At 37.8% G+C, this 22,286-nt stretch overlaps 1 protein-coding gene across 3 annotated transcripts in view; it reads right to left on the bottom strand.

Annotated features, from left to right (window-relative positions):
- PCSK5 (proprotein convertase subtilisin/kexin type 5) overlaps nt 1–22,286 on the bottom strand; it is a 505,527-nt gene that overhangs the window by 162,343 nt on the left and 320,898 nt on the right. For all 3 annotated transcript variants that reach the window (XM_005683789.3, XM_013965990.2, XM_005683788.3), the window contains exons 14-16: nt 15,314–15,457; nt 10,849–10,951; nt 9,183–9,376 (exon numbers count right to left, since the gene is read on the bottom strand). In XM_005683789.3, coding sequence (XP_005683846.1) covers nt 9,183–9,376; nt 10,849–10,951; nt 15,314–15,457 — 441 coding nt within the window. The remainder of the gene's footprint in view (nt 1–9,182; nt 9,377–10,848; nt 10,952–15,313; nt 15,458–22,286) is intronic.

Below are 22,286 nucleotides of genomic sequence, written 5' to 3'. Positions count from 1 at the left end.
ATCCTTGTGAACTTCAGATGAATCCCACTGGTCGTGGTGTATGATCTTTTTTATGTGTTGTTACATTCAGTTGCTAATATTTTGTTGAGAATTTTTGCATCTATATTCATCAGAGATACTGGTTTATAAATTTCTTTTCTGGTGGTGTCTTTGTCTGGTTTTGGTATGAAGGTGATAGCTTCAAAGAATGGCTTTGAGAGTGTTCTCTGCTCTTCAGTTTTCTAGAAGAGCTTGAGAAGGATCAGTATAAGTTCCTGTTTGTATGTTTGGTAGAATTCACCTGTAAAGTCATCTGGTTCTAGACTTTTCTTTGTAGAGAGGTTTTTTGTTTTTTTTTTTACTCCAGTGGTTACTCAATTTTTTAAAATTAATTTTTATGAGAGTATAGTTGCTTTACAATGTAGTGTTAGTTTCTGCTATACAGCAAAGTGAATCAGCTATACGTATGCATATATCCCCCTTTTTGAATTTCCTTCCCATTTAGGTCACCACAGAGCATTGAGTAGAGTTCCCCGTGGTATGCAGTAAGTACTCATTAGTTGTCTATTTTATACATAGCAGCATATATATGTTAATCCCAATCTCCTAATTCATCCCACTCCCCCCATCCTTCCATTGGTCGCCATACATTGTTGAGAGTTTTTAAATTAGATTCTGTTTTGGTTCTAGTGATTGGTCTTTTCAAATTATCTTTCTATTTTATTCAGTTTTAGTAGGATGTTTGTTTCCAGAAATGTGTCCACTTCTGGATTGTCAAATTTGTTGGCATATAAGTGTTCATAGCACTCCCTTATGGTTTTTTGAATTTCTGTATCAGTTGTTATGTTTCCTTTTTCATTTATTTTGTTTATTTGGGTTATCTCTCTTTTCTTTTTGATGAGCCTGGTCTGAGGTTTGTCAATCCTGTTTATTCTTTCAAAGAACCAGGTCTTGGTTTTATTGACTTTTTTCTATTTTTTTTAAAAAAATCTGTTTTATTTCTTCTCTGATCTTTATTATTTCCTTCCTTTGCTGACTTTAGATTTTGTTTGTTCTTTTTCTTAAATTTTTTTTGGCTGTGCTGGGTCTTGGTTGCCTTGTGTGGGCTTTCTCTAGTTGCAGTAAGTGGATGCTACTCTTTATTGTGGTGCGCAGGTTTCTCATTGTGGAATGTCTCTTGTTGCAGAACGTAGACTCTAGGCACATGGGATTTAGCCACAGCTGCGGCACATGGGCTCAGTAGTTGTGGTGCATGGGCCTAGTTGCTCCATGGCCTGTGGAATCCATCTGGGCCAGGAATCAAACCTGTGTCCTCTGCATTGGCAGGGGGACTCCCATCTACAGCACCACCAGGGAAGTCCCTGTTCTTCTTTTTCTAATTTTATTAAGAGGTAGATGAAAGTGTGTATGTGAGATTTTTCTTGTTATTTTTTTTAAATGGTAAGGAAGCTTTTTAAAAAATTTATCTTATATTGGAGCACAATATTGAAGTTGGTTAATAATGTGTTAGTTTCAGGTGCACAACAAAGTGATTCAGTTATACATGTACATGTATCTATTCTTTTTCAAGTTCTTTTCCCATTTAGGTTATTACAGAATATTGAGCAGAGTTCCCTGTGCTTGTTGATTATCTATTTTAAATATGGTAGTACGTACATGTCAATCCCAAACTCCCAATCTATCTCTGGCCTTCAACCTTCCCTCTGGTAACCATACATTCATTCTCTAAGTCTGTGAGTCTGTTTATGTTGTGTAAATAAGCTCATTTGCATCATTTCTTCTAGATTCTGCATATGAATGATATCATATGGTATTTGTCTCTGTATTGCTTCACTTAGTATGATAATCTCCAGGTCTATCCATGTTGGTGCAAATCATATTATTTCATTGCTTTAAATGACTAAGGGATATTCCATTGTTTATATGTAGCACATCTCTCTCCTCTCATCTTTTGATTGACATTTAGGTTTCTTCCATATCTTGGTTATTGTAAACAGTACTGCAGTGAACACTGGGGTGCATGTACTCTCTCAAACCATGTTTTTCTGTGAATATATGCACAAGAGTAGGGTTGCTGGATCATATGGTAGCTGTATTTTTAGTTTTTTAAGGAACTGCCATTCTGTTCTCCATAGAGGCTCTAACAATTTACATTCCCACCAACAATGTAGGAGAGTTCTCTTTTTTCCACACCCTCTGCAGCATTTATTGTCTATAGATTTTTTTTGATCATGGCCATTCTGACTGGTGTGAGGTGATATGTCTTTGTAGTCTTGATTTGTATCTCTCTAATAGTGATGTTAAACATCTTTTTATGTGCTCCTTGGCCATCTGTATATCTTCTTTGGAGGAGTGTCTACTTAGGTCTCCTGCCCATTTGTAAATTTTGGAGACTAATCCCTTTTTGGTTGCATTTTTTTTTTTTTAATCATTCTGTGAGCTGTCTTTTCATTTTGTTTAGGGTTCCTTCACTGTGCAAGCACTTTTGAGTTTAATTAGGTAACATTTGTTGGTTTTTTACTTCCATCTGGGAGATGGATCAGAAAAGATATTGCAGTGATTTATGTCCCAAGAATGTTCTGCCTGTGTTTTCCTCTAAGAGTTTTATATTAATAGTACTTAGTCTTACATTTAGGTCTTTAATCCATTTTGAGTTTTATTTTTGTGTATGGTGTATTCCCAGCACCATTTATTGAAAAATCTTTTGTCCATTGTGCAGTCTTGCCTCCTTTGTTGTAGATTAATTGGCCATAGGTATGTGGGTTTATTTCTGGGCTTTTTATCCTCTTCCATTGATCTATATTTCTCTTTTTGTGTCAGTATTACACTGTTTTGATGACTATAGATTTGTTATATAGTCTTAAGTCAAGAAGCCTGATTCCTCCAGCTCCGATTTCCTTTCTCAAGATTGCTTTGGCTGTTCAGGGTCTTCTGTATCTCTAAACAAATCTTATGATTTTTTTTTGTTGTTGTTGTTCTAGTTCTGTGCAAAATGCCATTGGTAATTTGATTGAATCTGTAGCTTGCCTTGGGTAGTACAGTCATTTTGACAATATTGATTCTTCCAATCCAAGAACATGGTATATTTCAATGTTTGTCATCTTTGATTTTTTTCATCAGTGTCTTATAGCTTATAGCATACTTTCCTTAGGTTTACTCCTAGGTATTTTATTGTTTTTGATATGAGTAAATAGGATTGTTTTCTTAATTTTACTTTCTGGTTTTTGTTGTTAATGTATAGAAATGTAACAAATCTCTGTGTACTAATTCTGTATCCTGCAACGTCCTGAATTTATTGATGAGTTCCAGTGGTTTTCTGGTAGCATCTTTAGGATTTTCTATGTATAGTATCATGTCATTTGCAAACAGTGACAGTTTTATTTCTTTTCCACTTCTTTTACTTACGTTTCTTTTCTGATTGCCATGGCTAGGACTTCCAAAACTATGTTGAATAAAAGTGGACCTGCTTGTCTTGTTCCTGATCTAAGGGAAAATGCTTTCAGCTTTTCACTGTTGAGTATGATGTTAGCTGTAGGTCTGTCACATATGGCCTTTATTATGTTGACATATATTCTCTCAATGCTTACTTTCTGGAGAATTTTTATCATAAATGGATATTGAATTTTGTCAGAAGCTGTTTCTGCATCTATTGAGATGATCATATGGTTTTTATTCTTTAATTTGTTGTGGTGTATATAGTATCCTTTTTTATTTTTCTTTGTGGCCTTTGTTTTAAAGTTTATTTCATCTAATAAGAGTATTATGACCCCTGCTTTCTTTTCATTTGCATCTGCATGAAATATCTTTTTCCATCCCCTCATTTTCAATCTTTGTGTGTCTTTTGCCCTAAAAATGGGTCTCTTATAAGCAGCATATTGTAGTCTCTTGTATTTTTTTAATCAAGTTGCCACTCTGTGTATTTTGATTAGAGAATTTAGACCATTGACACTTAAGGTAATTATTGATAGATATGTATTTATTGCCATTTTAAACCTTGCATTCTCATTGATTTTAAATTTCTTCTTTGTCACTTTATCTTTTTTTGTTGTTGCAGTTTTTCTTTTGTATTATACTTAATGTTCTCTTCTCTTTGGTTTCTGTGAATCTATTGTATGTTTTTGATTTGTGGTTATCCTGTTTTTCAATTATGTTAACCCCTTCCTATATCTACTTGCCTTAGACTGGTAGTCATATAGGCTCAAACACATTCTAGAAGTAAAAAATCTACACATTCTTACTCTTCTCCACATTTTGTAACTTTGATGTCCTCTTTTATATCTTCATTGTTAGTGAAATTAAAATAGAGGTAGTCTTGTTCAGGCTTCAGAAGCAGGAGAGCAGGCCTCTGACTTCTGACCCTGCCAGGACTATGTGCCTGCCTATAAGTACACCACTTGTTGCTGGAAAGTTAAGGGGCACGTTACATAAGAAAGTTTAGTGGGTCTTGAAATTTTCTTAAGCCCTTGAGGGCCTGGCCAGCCTCCTCCTCTCTCCAAGGTCTAACAAGTCTTATGACTCACAAGGAGAAACAAACAGCATTGTAAAAGTTAAAGGAAAAAACCAGGGCTTCAGTTTTTCATACAAAGTGATGACTATATCAGTTTTTGGCCTGGGATTATAAGCAGGGGCTCCCCAAACTGCAATTTCAAGTCTTAACCCATGGAGTGTATACACTTCCTAGGACCGTTTCCCAACTGGGACTCCAGATTGCTGTCATTCAGGACTTTAAGGCACTATTCAAGTCTAGATGTAGGTTGTTGGCCCAATTTGGAGATAATGTATGTTGTTACTTCTCTATATTGCTTTTATTTCTTTTCTTTTAATGACTATACAATTGAAATTAAGTCAAATAATCTTCTATTAAAATATATTAATATTGTTCATCGGGTGTGCAATGAGTGGTTGCTTTTGTTAACTAATCCTTCGAACTGAAAATGAGGTAAAACTTTCAGCAAAACGTTCATGTTCATCCTTTTGCTATTCATTGTAATTGTCGTTAACTTTCATAGAAATTTTTTGATTTAATTTTAAATCTATGTACTGGCTCATCAGTTTGTGTGCAAAATGGCAGCCCTGGTTTTTTTCCTGATAGCTCAGTTGATAAAGAATCCCCCTGCAATGCAGGAGACCCCGGTTTGATTCCTGGGTTGGAAAGCTCTGCTGGAGAAGGGATAGGCTACCCACTCCAGTATTCATGGGCTTCCCTGGTGGCTCAGCTGGTAAAAAATTCACCTGGAATGCAGGAGACCTGGGTTCCTGGTCTCCTGGAAAAGGGAAAGGCTACCCACTCCAGTATTCTGGCCTAGAGAATTCCATGGACTGTATAGTCCATGGGATCACAAAGAGTCAGACACGACTAGGGAACTATCACTTTACTTTCCAGCTGTGATTTTTCTCTTACCTATAGATTATTTCTTTTCTATTTGGAGAAGACCTTAATATTTCCTTTAGCATAGGTTTGAAAGAAAGTGAAGTCGCTCATTCATGTCCGAATCTTTGCGACCCCATGGACTGAAGCCTACCAGGCTCCTCTGTCCGTGGGATTTTCCAGGCAAGAATACTGGAGTGGGTTGCCATTTCTTTCTCCAGGGGATCTTCCCCACCCAGGGATTGAAACTGGGTCTCCTGCATTGTAGGCAGATACTTTACTGTCTGAGCTACCAGGGAAGTCCTAGGATAGGTTTAGTATTGTTGTATTCTTTTGATTTTTATCTGAGAAATTCTTTCTCTCTCTATTCTAAATGGTAATCTTGCTGGGTAGAGTATCCTAGGTTGCAGGTTTTTCCCTTTCAGGACTTTGACTATATCTTGCCACTCCCTCCTGGCCTGTAACATTTCTGCAGAGAAATGAGCTGACAGCCTTATGGGGGTTTTCTTGTCATTAGCTCTGTTTTTCTCTTGTTGCTTTTAGAATCCTCTCTTTAACTTTTGCCATTTTTATTATGTCTAGGTATAGATCCGTTTGGGTTTATCGTATTTCGAACTCTCTGTGCTTCCTGCACCTTGTTACCTGTTTCCTTTAGGTTTGGGAAGTTTTCTGCCATAATTTCTTAAAATGCATTTTCTATCCCCTTTTCTTTTTCTCCCCCTTCTGGAATCCCTATCATGTGTACATTGGCATGTTTTATACTATCCCATACATCTCTTGTATTGTTTCTAGTTGTTTTTTTTTCATTTGGCTTTCTGTCTGCTGTCCTGATAGGATGATGGAAATAATCCAGTCTTCCAGATCACTTATTCATTCTTGTTTAATGTTCATTCTGCTGTTCATTGCCATCAGCTCAGCTTTCATCTCTGTAAATGAGTTTTTCTAATTTTTCTTTATAGTTCCTAGTTCCTTTTTACAGTATTCTGCATTTCTGTCAATAGCCTTTCTTAATTCCTTCAGTATTTTCATTATCTCCTTTCAAAAATTGGTGTCTATTAGGCTGAAAAGGTCTGTTTCATTGTTCTTTCAGGGGAATTCTCTTGGTCTTTTAACTCAGAGTAGTTCCTCTCCTTCATTTTACTCCTCTTACCTTGTGAGTTTAGGAAAAAGAATTACCTATCGTGGTCTTGGAGGGCTGTTTATATGTGGGGGAGTTCATGTGTAGCTTGTGTGGGTTTAACATATTTGGTGCAAGGGCTGCTTTAGTACTGATGCCCGTTGCCTCTTTCCTCAGTGTGTGCTGGTCATCATCCTCTTGATATAGGGTGTGCCTGGTCCTGGGGTTCTTGGCAGTGGTGGTGGCTCAGGTGTGCCCCCCAGGGCACATGATGGGAGAAGAGCTGGTTCACAACCACTCCTTGGGGCTGGGCATCTTTTCCAAGGTTCAGCCTTCTTGACAGAATGTTGAATTTTTTCTTCAAGGAATACTACTCACTTTTGATCCCTTAGGTCTGCTCCGCATTCTTTTTCTCCTTTGCCCATGCAAGTCATGTTCCAAACTTGAGGGAAAATAAAAACTACAGCTGGAACCCCACCCCATTGCTCTAAAGGTAAGTCAAAAGCCCCATCTCCCTCATAGAGAAGTGCTGCCTGTGTTTGAATTAAAAAACTTCTTAAGGAGAAAGGGTATCCACTTCAAAATTCTTGCTGCTTTTGAAAAAAAAACCCCAAAACTCTTGTTCCTTTAAAGTTGGGTTTTCTTTTTTCTTAGGTTGGATAGAAACAAGAAATTTCACTGTCATACTGTGGTGTGACACTCTCATTCAGATAAATTATCCAGCGCTCAGAAGTAAAGCAAAAAATTCCTGCAGTCCTTCAGTTCAGTTCAGTCGCTCAGTCACGTCCGACTCTTTGCGACCCCATGAATCGCAGCACGCCAGGCCTCCCTGTCCATCACCAACTCCCGGAGTTCACTCAGACTCACGTCCATCGAGTCAGTGATGCCATCCAGCCATCTCATCCTCTGTCGTCCCCTTCTCCTCTTGCCCCCAGTCCCTCCCAGCATCAGAGTCTTGTCCAATGAGTCAACTCTTCGCATGAGGTGGCCAAAGTACTGGAGTTTCAGCTTTAGCATCATTCCTTCCAAAGAAATCTGATCTCCTTCAGAATGGAATTGTTGGATCTCCTTGCAGTCCAAGGGACTCTCAGGAGTCTTCTCCAACACCACAGTTCAAAAGCATCAATTCTTCAGTGCTCAGCTTTCTTCACAGTCCAACTCTCACATCCATACATGACCACTGGAAAAACCATAGCCTTGACTAGATGGACCTTTGTTGTCAAAGTAAAGTCTCTGCTTTTCAATATGCTATCTAGGTTGGTCATAACTTTTCTTCCAAGGAGTAAGCGTCTTTTAATGTCATGGCTGCAGTCCTTACCAGGGCTATAATAGAGCACTGTCTAAAAAGGCGTGTGCCCGAGGATTACTGGATTCTCTAGGGAGTGTGCCTTGTCTGTTCACTAATGACATTTGATTAGAGTCCACATTCTGTGAAGTTACATGTTAATTTATAAATTTTTGTTTGATAAAAGTTGCAAGGGAGTTCTGCCCGTTTGACAAAAGAACCCTCCAAAATTCTAATTGTATTCCCATGTATGAAATTTATTCAGTTTTTTCTCTAACTCAGCAAATGGAGTTCATTTGCCTTTCCTGGTGGACTGTGATACCTGATAGTCTTTAAACCTACTTATCACCTTGAGGTTCCTTTATTGATGGGTTAAATAACTCTCTGATAAATTTCCAGTCTCTATTTACATGGAAGTCATGTTTTTAACCTTACTGATATCATAAAAGTCTGTTTCCATTGCTTAGTGTGCAGGAAAAAACAGGCCTGGCTGCTATCCTTGTAAGGTTGGTCCATGGCTGACATCTGGGAAGCTGGATTTCATGAAGTTTCCCACTACCCTGACTCAAGTGGCTCATGGCGCCTAAACTGTTTGTAGAAACAACATGGTTTTTATTGAACATCTGCTTTCCTTTGCAGAGTCTGGAAGGTTGGTATGTTACAGGCACAGGGTGCCTTCATGGTTTTGTTCAGTCACTAAGTCAGGTCGGACTCTTTTGAGACGCCATGGACGGTAGCTCGCCAGACTCCTCTGTCCATGGGATTTCCCAGGTAAGAATATTGGAGTGGATTACCATTTACTTCTCCAGGGAATCTTCACAACCCAGGGATCAAACCCATTGGTTGCCAACTGCATTGGCAAGTGGATTCTTCACTACTGAGCCATCAGAGGAGCTTTCATGACCAGATCCCAGTTACAACTCTGGGTGCTGAAACTCTAGGTAGGTTCCCTGGTAGCTGACATTCACACATAATCACAGATTTCTGATGGGGAATGGAATGTATCCTGTGTTACTCCACTGGAAGAAAACTCTTGGAAGCTTGTACCTAGTTTCCTCCAGACTTTGTCCTATATGCCTTTCCCCTTTGCTGATTCTACTCTGTATTTATTACTCAAGTTACAACTATGAGTTTTTGAGTATAATTATATACTGAGTCTTGTGGGTCCTCCTAGCAAGTCAGTGAATCTGAGGTTGAGGCAGAGCACCCCTTGAAGGAGTTAGGTACAGGCATTTTTACACAAAATATTTTTTGCAAAATTTTCTATAAGTTCATTTTTACAAAATATTCTAGTGTTCTCCTAAAAATTGACTAGCTCTTTTTTGATATTAAAAAAGGGCCTAGATTTCATGAGGGGGACTATCCCTCCCAAGGTCGTGCAAGTGAAAACCTTATATTTCCTCTCTAAAAGCCAAATTTGAGAATCAACTCACTGGTGTCCTGATATGATCCATCAGGGCAATGAGTGACACAGCTGTTGGTTTCTTCATTCAGGAAGTATCCATATTTACAGGACAGGCACTGGTCCCCGTGGCTTCCAAAGCAGGACTCGCAGTTGGGGGCACACTTTCTGCATCGCTTCTTATCAGCGTGGTAGTGGCCAGGAGGGCAGCTGGAGACACAGATTCTGCATTGTAGAATGATAAAGAAGAGCCGTGTCACCAGAGATTCAGTCCTGAGTGAGTAAGGTGCTGAGCACACAGCTGTCATCATTCTCAAAATCCTTTTTAAACTGTGACGGAAATACCACATCCAAAGGGCCAAATTCTGTTGGTTAAAGCCTTCTCGTATGTAGGGTGCTGACACAGCACTGCAGTTGCCTAATACCAAGTCCACCAAGCAAGGAATGTCTTGGTCCAAACTGTCTTCCAGTTCGGGTCTAGCTCTTTAAAGGGGATGATGGTTAGAAACTGAGTCTCAACAGGAGGGTTGTCTGTTGGGTTGAAGGGAAGACATGTGAACCATGATTTTATGCAAAAATCCCTATATAAAGGATTAACTTCTATTGTTGTATATTGTTATATGAATTCTGGGGTGTGTATGCCATTGTCTAATATATTTAGGGAGTTCCCTCCTGGCTTAGTGATTAGGATCCTGGGCTTTCTCTGATATGGCTTGGGTTCAGTCCCTTGTTGGGGTACTGAGAATCCTCCAAGCTGTGTGGCATAGCCAAGAAAAAAAATGTATTTGAAAATTTAATGCTGTTTATGATAAAAAAAAAAACAAACTTATTTGTTTGCCCATAACTGAAGATCTGGGCTTTATTTATTTATTTAAAACAAGTACTTACTGAGTACTAATTAAATGTCAGGCATTTGCCAGTCTAGGAGATAATGAGAGGGGCTGGGGTAGCCAAGGACTTTTCCTTTTAAGAAATTGATTTTTAATTAAAAATTCTTTTTAAATTTAATTTTTGCTTTATATTCCATTTAAGGAACTGAAATTCCAGCATGACCCTCCTGCCTGACTGGAGTGTGGATACCAGGTCAGCTTCCCAGAGTGAGTTTCCTTCTGAAACAGGATAGGGAGGTGTTAGGGATGTGGGAAACAGCCTGGAAGAACATGGCTTCTGATGAGCAGTGTGTTCCACAGCCTTCCCTGTGGATACATATCTGCTCGAGGCAGAAGCCAGGGGCTCAGAAGCATGGGTTCAAGCAGGCCCACCTTACTATCCAGAGCAGAGCAGTGAGAATGCACTGGGACCAGCAGCTTTGCCATATGGAAAGCTTACACTTTGAGGATTTCAGAAAATCATCCATTTCCTGGAGGGAAAGTGCAGCTTTGGGGCATCAAACATCAGTGGGATGGAAAGGTCTAGAAGGGAAGATCAGGCATGTGCATAACTAGTCTGTCCCCATCATCGTTGAAATGTGAGAAAAGACCTCTGCAGTTTCCTAGCCGATCAAAATCGAGTGTTTTGTAATTCAGTATCAGTTTCACTATTCAAATGATGCAGCAAGGTGTAGGGGCCTGTGCAGCAGCATCTGGGCTTCGGTTCTGGTGGGAGACCGTGGAACATCCTGCCCCTGGTGAACTGTGGGAGCTCCCAGGAACTGCCACCAGGGGGCGGGCTTCAGGTATCCTGTTGGGGCATCTCACCTGGTGTTGTTTTTCAGCTTGTAGTAGTAGTGCAAACAGTCATTACAGTGGTCGGGTCCTGGCCCATCACAGCCCACCTCACTGCACTCAGGGTCACAGGGACCTCCAAAAGAAATCAGAACAACACTTAGAAAAAGTGATTTTAAGCAAGTAAGCGTTAACTTGAATTTGGGATAAAAATAGGCTTTTTCTCCCCCTTATGCAGTGAGAGTTTTTCTTAAGAGTTTCTAATGCAGTGAGATGGAATAATGTTTAATGTGGCTATAAGCCCAGAGATGAATTCTTGCTTTTCTGGGGGGGGACCTCAATTACCTAAGTATCAAGCATGTAACTCCTAGTCGGGACCTTGTCTTCAAAGTACACACATAGTTGCTTTGTGGGAAATGACAAATAATCCAGAATTCAAAGAACAAAATCACTGCAGAAACTAAAAAGAAAACAAAAACTGATTGCAATTAAATATGCATAATAATAAAAATGTTGGATTCATAGAAAAATGAGAATTTTACACTGTTGGCAGAAAAGAAAAGAGGGCTGTTATTCAATGTCCTGACCAGACTGCCTCTCTCATCCAAGGTCATTAAAGCCACTGAGTACCTCTGAGATTCTGGAGCCAGAAAGAAACATCATTATGGCGTCTGGCACAATTTTATCAGCATCTCATCTTGGATTACAAAGCAGGTACTACAGGCACAGATAATAGATTTAAAATTGCATCCTACCCATAGGCCTATGGGCAAGTCAACAAAAGAAAGTGACACATAAGTTTAAAAGGTGCAAGCAAGCTTAAAGAATTCCAGACCAAGGATGAAGCTTCCTCATCTCTCTTGCTGTGTATTCTTTGGTGAAGAACTAGAAAGAATGCACAGGCAGGAAAAAAAATGCTAAAAAGAACTATTTTGTGATTGATGAAAAGAGATTTTTCTAATGACATGGGCTAGTTATAGATAACTTACTTCTATGACTCCCTTTTTTTGTTTTCCATAGTTTGAGACATTTGGTCTCATAATCTTCAAGCTATCCCACTGAAAACTTACATGATTTTAACTAGAGAGCACAAAAAGTCAGTTGAGGGTACCAGAATTGTCTTGAGCCATGCTTATTTTAATCAAAAGGTCTTACTTTTGTTGAAATTTGGTTTCCTTTAGTCATTGTAGGACTATGTTCTACAGTTACTAAATTCAAACATAAAATGGCAGAAGTAGGGGAGGAATGACCTGGAGAAAGATCTAGTAGCCATACACCCTCATTTTACAGACAAAAATGATTTTCCAAGAGTTATAGTGGTGTGCCTAGTTGATCATACAGCTAGGAGAGTTGGGGTCAACAGAGGTCTTGCTTCTTAGTTCGGGTCTCCTACTAAGGGTAAGCCATGACCTTTGGCTCTGAATAGAAATGAGTCAAGAATTAAAGATTTTAAAATTTTAAAAAAAAATAAAAAAATTAAAAAAAAATAAAATGCATCACAATATATCAAATAAAACAAAAACAAAAACAAAAACAAAAACAAAAATAAAATGCTACAGACTTGACGTATATTGCTGCTTAATCCTGAGTCATTTGACACTGTTTATCTCTATTTTCCCAATAAAACTGATCTTGAAATTAAGTTCCACAGCTATTACAACTTGGAACATTTTAGCTGACTACTGTAGTCCATGAGGAGAGAATGCTTCTCCTGCCTAAGAGTTGAAGTTCAGCCAGCCGTGGGTCCCACAGTGCCTGGAATTTGATGAAACAGTACAGGGACCTGGTTATGAGAATGCCATCTGACCCTTTCAAAGGCTGACTACTTAAGGAAAGTGAAAATCACAGCGCCAAAGAAAAGGAGTTATTGGGTGGCCCTAAATTTTCACCAGATGATTTCTACAATTAAAAAAAAAAAGACAAACCCAAACCATTTATTCTTGATACGTACCAAAGGACTCTGTATGGCAGGGTCACCATTTATTCTTGATATGTACCAAAGGACTCTGTATGGCAGGGTCACATGCTGTTTCATAATCCTAAACTATCCCAGATGCAGTTTAGCATTTTAGGTTCCTGGGTAATAATAAATAATTGTCTTTGTTTTCTCACAAGTGCCAATGTGGACATTTTGGAGATGCAGTGAGAAAAACCACAAAATGTATGTAACTGTTTAGAATTTTAAGATTACCAAAATTTGAATGGGAAACATACCATAAGACACATAGTAATATATTATTATTATGCTCCATTTATGTTTTTAGATATACTTTCTCCTATCAGAAAAGACAAAATAAATGGTTTGCCAGTTGTAACATGAACAGTAATGTTATAAACTCAGAGCAAAAGTTGAACACAATCCAGCTCTGGATTGGTCTGAATTCTCTATTGACACTGGGATACTACCTGTTCAGAATAAAAGGAACCAAATGCATATTTTAAATACTCTGTTAAAGTGATTAATGAAAAAGAATCTCAGAGAGCTTAGCTGCAGGAAGACAAGATGGTTCTGGTCTAAAGGTACAATCAACTGCTATTTAAAAACAGTTCTCCATTAGGGAAAGCCTTTTTCTCTAAGTGTTACATCCCAGAAGAACTGAATGCTGCTGGAAGCGGCAAACAATACAATAAGACAGGACTCAGAAATACACTGGGAAAGAGAAAAGATCATTTGCAGATGATACGGCTACAGTACCTAACTGCTCCAGAAAATCAACTCTAAAATACACAAATTAATAAAGGTAAGCGAAATGGTCAGATGTAAGATAAACATACAATAGCCAATAGATATCTCTGATACCAGAATACAGTAGTTAGAAAATATGGGATATTTCCCATTACAGTAGTAACTAGACCCAAAATATGTAGAAATAACACTACCAAGAAAAACACTTCATAAAATTAAAAGATTTCAGTAAAAAAAGTCTTATTTGGATGGAAAGACTGTAAACTGTAAAAAGAATTCTTCCCATGAGATTGCATGTAAATTCAAACACCTGTGGAAGATTCATGTTGATGTATGGCAAAACCAATACAGTACTGTAAAGTAAAATATAGTAAAAAAAAAAAAAAAATGTTAAAAAAAGAAACAAATGAAAAAACAAACAAAAAAGAAAAATGTAATGTGCCACTATTATACCATGGTGACTATAGTTAATAATATTGCATTACAAATCTGTAAGTAAATTGCTATGAAAGTAAATCTTAAAAATTCTGGGGTAAATATGTAACATTGTAAAAAAATAAAATAAAAAATAAAAATAAATTTCAATGAGATTTTTAAAGAGGGACTTAAGAATTGCTATGAGAGTAAGTAGATGTTCAGCATATTAAAATATAGTGTGGGTGCTACTAGATTAAGTATTATTAGATTGATAAATCAGAAAAAGTGATACCAGAAGAGACCTGGTATAAGAAATTGCTGTGCTGTTATAAAGGAAACAATCTAATAAAAGTAGGGATGGCAATTCAGTCATCAGTCTGTTTGGAGGATAAAGACAAAACTTCACTTTACACTGTATGTTGTAAATCAAAGTAAGTTCTAGATGAGTTAATGGCCAAATGCAAAATCAGATTACAAAAATATGCATTTGGATATTTATTTTTAAAGAATAAACATTCTGTATTAAAGAAATTATAAATGTTATATGAAACTATAAACTCTGCCCTCCAAACAAAAACTGCATTTTGGAAGCAGGTGATAACAGAGAGATGGTTTTCAGCAAATATGAGACAATGTGAGAGTCAATAACACACAATGAGTTTTTATAAATAAGAAAAATGCTGCCACTTTGAATTGAAAGTGAGTAAAAGACACAATTCAGAGAACTACAAAAGAAAAAAATGGTTAGCTTTACTAAATGTTTAGATTTACTAGGAGTCAGAGCTATAAACATTTAAATCTGTTCTTTTGCTTTTCTCTTTCCGCTCGAGGCTGGCAGGAATGAGGGCAGTAACCATGCACTGGTCGTGGTGTAGACTGGTACATGTTGTCTGGGAAGCAACATAGCCAGGCCCTAAAACTGACGGTTCCCTTTGATGCGGTAATTCTTAGAACTCTAAAGAAATAGTCAAAGATGATATAGTCAAAAACTGATAATGATATTCATTGAGCTCTTATTTAAAATAGCATAAAATATAATGTAAAGCAAACTACATATCTCAGATTATGGGTTAAATATAATACAATCACGGGATGGACGATTATGCTGTCTTTTAAATACGTGTTCTAAGGATATTTGACAATAGGGAAATATGCTCTTAATAATACCTTTAATGGGAAAAAAAGGATATGAACGTTCTACATGCAGTGTGATTTTCGTTTTGAAGAAAAAACATGGATATTTGAATATATGAATGTACACATACAAATATGTTTAAGGGATAGAAAGGAAGATGGATTAAAATAGATCACAATATGAGTACAAGTGTGTCTCCTTGGGGGAATGATGCATGAGTTTTTTTCCTTAGCCTGCCTTCTCACTGGAAGCCAGCTCACCTGCATAATCCTCCGTCCCATAGTCGTCGGTGGGGTCTTCGACTCGGCTATACCGGACACGTTCCACTTTAGGAAACTCATTGGTGGGTGAGTATGGCTGCACAGACGTGCCATAGAGGACCAGAGACCATTCTTTCAATTTACCTTGGGAAACAATAATAAAAGTAGATCATGAGCAAACACTCTCTCTAGAGCTTTACAATTTCTTTCATTCCTTCTAACTGAAGAAAAAGCAGTAGAAGAATAGAACCGTGGGAAACAGATTCATATGAATCATTGCATCACAGACAGGGCTAGAAATGCATTTTCCATTGCTTGCAGAATTAACTATTTAATAATTCACACACCATGTATTTCCTGAGAAACAATTGCAGGATACATCCTAATTTAATCTTTTTTTTTTTTTTTGTGAGATACAACCATCTCAGATTGCTGGATCAAGGGCTGAATTTCAAATTATGAGTATTTAAGAGAATCCTAGAATCTTACAGAAGGCTTTCTTTTTCTAGGTATAAAGGTCTTATTTACATTTAAAAGCAGGATCAACATTCTCTGACTTGTTTATCAAAAATAAAAAGATTATAACAACTACTTTGTTTCACCCAATTCAAATGATCAGTCAGTCTTAAGAATACATCACTATATTAACTGATAGACCTGTGCTGTCCAATGACAGCCACTTGACCCATTTGGCTGTTTCTGTGTAACTAAAATTTAAAACCTCAGTTCTTCAGTCAGACCACATTTCAAGTGCTCAGTAAGCATATATGACTAGTGGCACCACGGGAGACAGCACAGCTATAGGAAACATTTTCACTACTGGCAGCATGTTCTACTGGGTGGCACTGTCAGAGCGTTTCCTGGCCAAGGGCACCTCGGGGCACGAGGGAAGTGCTTTACCTCCTCTGGATGGCAGGCTCTCAAGGAACATTTGCCTAATCCTTATTTAGTCATTCATTTCTCAGCTTTATAAAACTAAAATCTTTAATGCAAAAAGTAAACAGAAAACATGTTCCCCTGACTTAATATAGTTCTTTTTAATATGAATCTTAAGTAAAAGTGATCAAGACAGAATCATCAAAAACATGGAAATATGCTGGCAGGAAGGCAGGATACTTCCCCCCTACCCCCACACACCTTAGATCTCCTCCTTACCTTGGCATAATACAGAGAATCTAGGTAAGGTTGGGGTTGGGCTCTGTCACAGTCCAGAGAGTGATGAACTTCAGATGTCTGATAATTTATCTGTTAGCATCTATTATCCCCATCAAATTAATGCTTATTTTTTATAAGTGCTGACTATATGCTAAGTACATTTTATTCTATTCAGTGGTCTCAAGTGGGAAATAGATATTTTCACTATATAGATGAGAAGACGGAGGCACAGAGGCTGATAAAGTTTCCCCAAAGCAGTAAGAGGACGGACTGATATTAAGACCCATTTGGGGGTTCTGATGTAAGAGTAATATAGGAAGGTCCTGAACTCACTGCTTCTCATACACTCCGTGAATCTACAGCCACACGTGGAACAGTTTCCTCCAGAAAAAAAAAAAAATGCAGCTGAGTGGCTCCTGTGTGTGTGCTCAGTTGTGTCTGACTCTGCAACACCATGGACTATAGCCTGCCAGGCTCCTCTGTCCATGGGATCCTCCAGGCCAGAATACTGGAGTGGGTTGCCATTGCCTCCTCCAGGGGATCTTCCTGACCCAGGGATTGAACCCAGGTCTCCTGCATTGCAGGCAGATTCTTTACCACTGCACCGCCTGGGAGTGGCTCCTCCTACTCATCAGGAAAATGAGGAAACCGCATGTCAAAATGGGTAGGAGAGGTTTAGACTCATCTCACCATAAACTCCACCTTCTGTGCCGCAACCAACCAGGAGGGGATGCAGTACCCCCAGCTTCTCCCCCAAGGAGTGAAAAGTTTGACCCCCGCATTGGGTATCACAACTTTTAAGACCTGCACTCGAGCCCCCAGACCATGTATCTCTGAAAGCCAGCGGGGCTTGGGTCCACTAAAGAGTTCACCAGCGTGGGCTCTCACCCTTGGGTATTATACAGAGGTGGTTGACTGCAAAGCACCCAGACATTCTGTGAAACAGGCTTATTTGCTTATCTTAAAGCACAGGCTGAGGGGCAGACATGTAATTTAATATACAGATAAGGACCCACTGAATACTCTCCAAAGATGGAGGCTCATGGGAGCCATCTGTGTGTTCTCCCTTGGCCTCTCCATCTTGTTGGTACCAAAAAGAAAGGGGCTTGTACCTTCAGCTGGCACCCAGGGGACACCTCTAGCTTGCTGGCTCTGCTGGTTAGTGGGGCTTAGGTTCACACATCCCCTAAGACTATGAATAAAATTGATAAACCTTTAGGCAGATTCACCAAGAAGAGAGAAAAGCCACAAACCAGAAATTAAAAAGGAGACATTTTAATTAATACAAAATTTAAAAGGCTCATAAGACTACTATCAGAACTTATATACTAACAAACTGGAAGACCTATAGGAAATGAATGAATTCCTAGAAATATATGTTCTAGTAAGACTGAATCATGAAGAAATTGAAATCTGAATAGACCAATTATTGTAAAGAGACTGACTCAGTAATCAAGAACTTCCTAACAAAGGCATGTCCAGGATTAGACACCTTCACTAGTGGATTCTACCAAACAGTTAAATAAAAATTAATACCAATCCTTCTTGTGCGTGCATGCAAAGTTGCTTTAATCATGTCTAACTCTGTGTGACCCTATGGACTGTAGCCTGCCAATCTCCTCTATCCATGGAATTCACCAGGCAAGAATACTGGAACAGGTTGCCATGCTCTCCTCCCATGGATCTTCCCAACTCAGGGATCGAACCTGTGTCTCTTAGGTCTCCTGCATTGGCAGGCAAGTTCTTACTACTAGCACCACCTGGGGAGCCCGATCCTTCTCAAATTATTCCAAAAAATAGAAGAGGAAGGAATACTTCAAAACTCATTTTATGAAGTCAGTATTATTACTCCGATGGGTTCCCAGGGGGCACAGTGGTAAAGAATCTGCCTGCCAAGGGTTTGATCACTGGGTTGGGAAGATTCCCTTGAGTAAAAAATGGCAATCCACTCAGTATTCTTGCCTGAAAAATTCTATGGCCATAGGAGCCTGAAGGGCTATAGTCCATGTGGTCGCAAAGAATAGGATGTGACTGAGTTGAGCATACATGTTACTCTGATATCAAAACTAGATGTAAATATAGATGCAAAAATCCTTAACAAAATATTAGCAAACTGAATACATCAATACATTAGAAGGATAATAAATACATCATAATCAAATGGGATTTCAGGGATGAAAGCTTGTTTCAACATCTGAGAATCAATCACTCTCATTTTCCACAGCAACAAAATGAAGGCTTAAAACTCATAATTATCTCAATATGCAAAAAAGCATTGACAGAATTCAACATCCATTTATGAAAAAGACTTTCGACAAAGTGGTTCTAGAGGGAACATTTGTCAACATAGTAAAGATCAGGAACAAGGATGTAGGCAAGAAAAAGAAAAGGCATATAAGTTAGAGAGGAAGAAGTAAAACATTTGTAGATGACATATTACATATAGAAACCCCTAAAGACTCTACCAGAAAACTTAGAACCAAGCAACAAAGTCAAAGAAGTTTCAAGATACAAAATTGATGTACAAAAATCTGTTGCATTTCTTTACACAAATGAGACTATCAGAGAAAGCAATCCTATTTACAATTGCATCAAAAGAACAAAATACCTAGGAATAAATATAACCAAGAAGGTGAGATATCTGTACATTGGAAACTGTAAGAAATTGATAAATTGACATGAATAAATGGAAAGATATTCCATGTTAATGAATTATAGAAATATTATGAAAATGTCCCTACTACCTAAAGCAATCTACAGATTCAGTGTAATCCTTAGGAAAATTCAAAAGGCATTTTTCACAGAAATAGAACAAAGAATCCTAAAATTTTTATGGAACCCAAAGACCCAAAAGAGCCAAAGCAATCTTGAGAAAGAACAAAGCTGGAGTTATCATGCTCCCTGATTTCAAACTATATTACAAAGGTATAACAATCAAATTGTAATGGTATTGACATAAAAACAGATAAATGAATGAAACAGAGACGCACATGTATATAGTCAATTTATGACAAAGGAGAAAGGAATACATTGATGCAATAGAGAAAAGGTAGTCTTCAACAAACCGTTAGAAAAACTGGACTGCTATCTAACACCATGCACAAAAACTAACTTGTAATGGCTTAAAGATCTGAATGTAAGACCTTCTGGAAGGAAACCAGTGGCACACTCCTTGACACTGATCTTGGGAATTATTTTTTGTATTTGACAACAAAAGCAAAGGGAACAAATGCAAAAATAAACACATGGGACTATATCAAACTATAGAGCTTCTGCACAGCAAAGGAGATCATTCATTAAATGAAAATGTAACTTGTGGAAAATATTTGCAAATCATATATCTGATAAAGGGCAAATATCCAAAACATATAAAAATCTCATACAACTCAACAGCAGAAAAGTAATCTGATTAAAACGTGGGAAGAGGATCTAAATAAACATTTTTCAAAAGAGTACATACAGATGGCCAGCATGAAGAGGTGCTCATCACTAATCATCCAAGAAATGCAAATTAAAACCACAATGAAAGCTATTATTTTACACCTGTTAGAATGGCTATTATCAAAAAGACAAGAAATAGCAAATATTGGTGAGGAAGTGGAGAAAAGGTAATCCTTATGCACTCTTGGTGGGAATGTAAATTTTCAGCCACTCTGGAAAAATTATGGGATTTCCTCAAAAAATTAAAAAATAGAACTACCATGTGGTCCAGAAATTCCACTTCTGGGGAAAAAAAAAAATCTCTTAAAAGTTATATGTACCCACATGTTCACTGCAGTATTATTTAGATAGCCTAAAAAAGAAGGCAGCCCACATGTCCAATGATAGATGAATGGATATACACACACACAAATATAGACACATATAAATGTATATAGATAATACTTGGCCATAAAAGGGAATCTTTCCACTTGGGAAAACATGGGTGGACCTTGCTAAGTGAAGTCAGATAGAAAATGACAGATACTATATGATCTCTTATATATGGAGTCTTAAAAAAATTTAAAAAATAGAAGATTGAACACAGATACACGGAACAGACTGGTGGTTGCCAGAGGCAGGAGGTGTATAGGAGTGGATGAAATAGATGAAAGAGATCAAATGGTACAAACTTCCAGTTAAAAATTATTAAGTCCTGGGGATATAAGGTACAGATTGGTTGAGTATATTTAATAATAATGTATTGTATACAACAAAGTCATTAAAACAGTGTATCTGAAAAGGTCTCATCACAGGAAAGAAATTATGTGAGGTGATGGGTGTTCACTAGACTTATTGTGGTTATTGTTTTGCAATATATACAAATATAAAATTGTACAACTAAAACTAATATGTCAATTACCCCTCAATTAAAAAAAAATCTGTATCCAAATCTTACTTTTTTATTTTTTTAATTTTAAAATCTTTAATTCTTACATGCGTTCCCAAACATGAACCCCCCTCCCACCTCCCTCCCCATAACATCTCTGTGGGTCATCCCCATGCACCAGCCCCAAGCATGCTGTACATTCTTAAACTGTTACATAATTCTGTCTTCCTGGTCATTTCTGGGAGTATAAGAATATGAAGTTTAAAAATAAATGTATTCTGGACCACATTCATTGTTTTCTGACATTTGCACTGGACCAGCAGGCTGGTTTCTATTTGGTTTGCCCTCTGACAGCTTTTCTTTGGACTCACTTGTTAATGACTATGCTAATCTTAATTAGGGTGTTATTCAGTCTCAGGATTTCAAGTGGTAGACATTAAGTGCTGTCAAGAAATGAATGACTGCCTGAAATTAATGACCTATCTGACTGCCTTTAGGTGGCAATGCAAAAAGAGAACCTCTTTTCCTTACAGCATCTCTCAAGTGCATAATTGGAGCACATGATACAAAGACAGTATGGGAAACCCAATCCATCAGTCACTCTAAAACCTGGTCCATTTAACTTAAGATCATCTTGGATCTAAAAATTTACCCTTGTAAGTGTTTAGAGAGTGCTGACTCATAACTGATTATTTCCCTTGGTCCCATTTCTGAAGTACATCATAAGCCCTCTGGGGATACCCTTGCTGGGCAATTTATCTTTTTATTTTTCACTTATTATGTAATTTTATTTCCTTAGGATCTCTGCCGCAATTCACATCAAATGCTGCCATATTTGGGCTGTCATCTTTTTCCTCCCCTACTACTTTTTCCATTTGCTAAATTCTGTAGGAGATTTTGCAGTGGAAATGGCAATAACTTGTGAAGAAATAGCAATATAAATGCAGAATAAGAGAAAATCCATTCTGTTTGCTAACACTCAAATGCAATCTGCCAAAGGTAAAAATCAAAGATAGATTTAATATGCAATGGAACAAAAATAAGAAAAAAATCCTCCAAAAACCTTACTATGTTTTAATAATAAGTGGGAAGAAAAAATAAATAAATGTAAACTCAGTTTGGAGCCATATACATATATTTGGGAATGATTCTACTATTTAATTGGGCTAGAAGAGTCTACATCTGCAACTGAATTACTAAAGAAATCGCACATTAATTGGAGGACTGTATGCCATAGTAACAATGACAGAGACAGAAAAAAGTGAAAGTCCCTTTTCAAAATTGCATCTAATCCTGACCTGAAAGGTTAGTTGAAGAAAGGATACCTGAAGACCATGTGTTTCTATTAAAGCCTTCTGACCCCAGGTTATATAGCATTAGGGTATCTCTTCTGGCACAAAGGAACATCTCTTAAGATGACTGGAGGTGACTGGGGTTAAACATTTAAACAGTATAAGGAGAAGTCAATGATACGAAATAGACAGCTCTAGATGATCAGAGCTACTGCAG

The sequence above is a fragment of the Capra hircus genome, chromosome 8 (assembly GCF_001704415.2).
Source record: "Capra hircus breed San Clemente chromosome 8, ASM170441v1, whole genome shotgun sequence".
In the NCBI taxonomy this organism is placed as follows: Eukaryota; Metazoa; Chordata; class Mammalia; order Artiodactyla; family Bovidae; genus Capra; species Capra hircus.
Note: the sequence above shows the minus strand (reverse complement) of the source record. Positions and strands in the feature narration are given on the sequence as shown.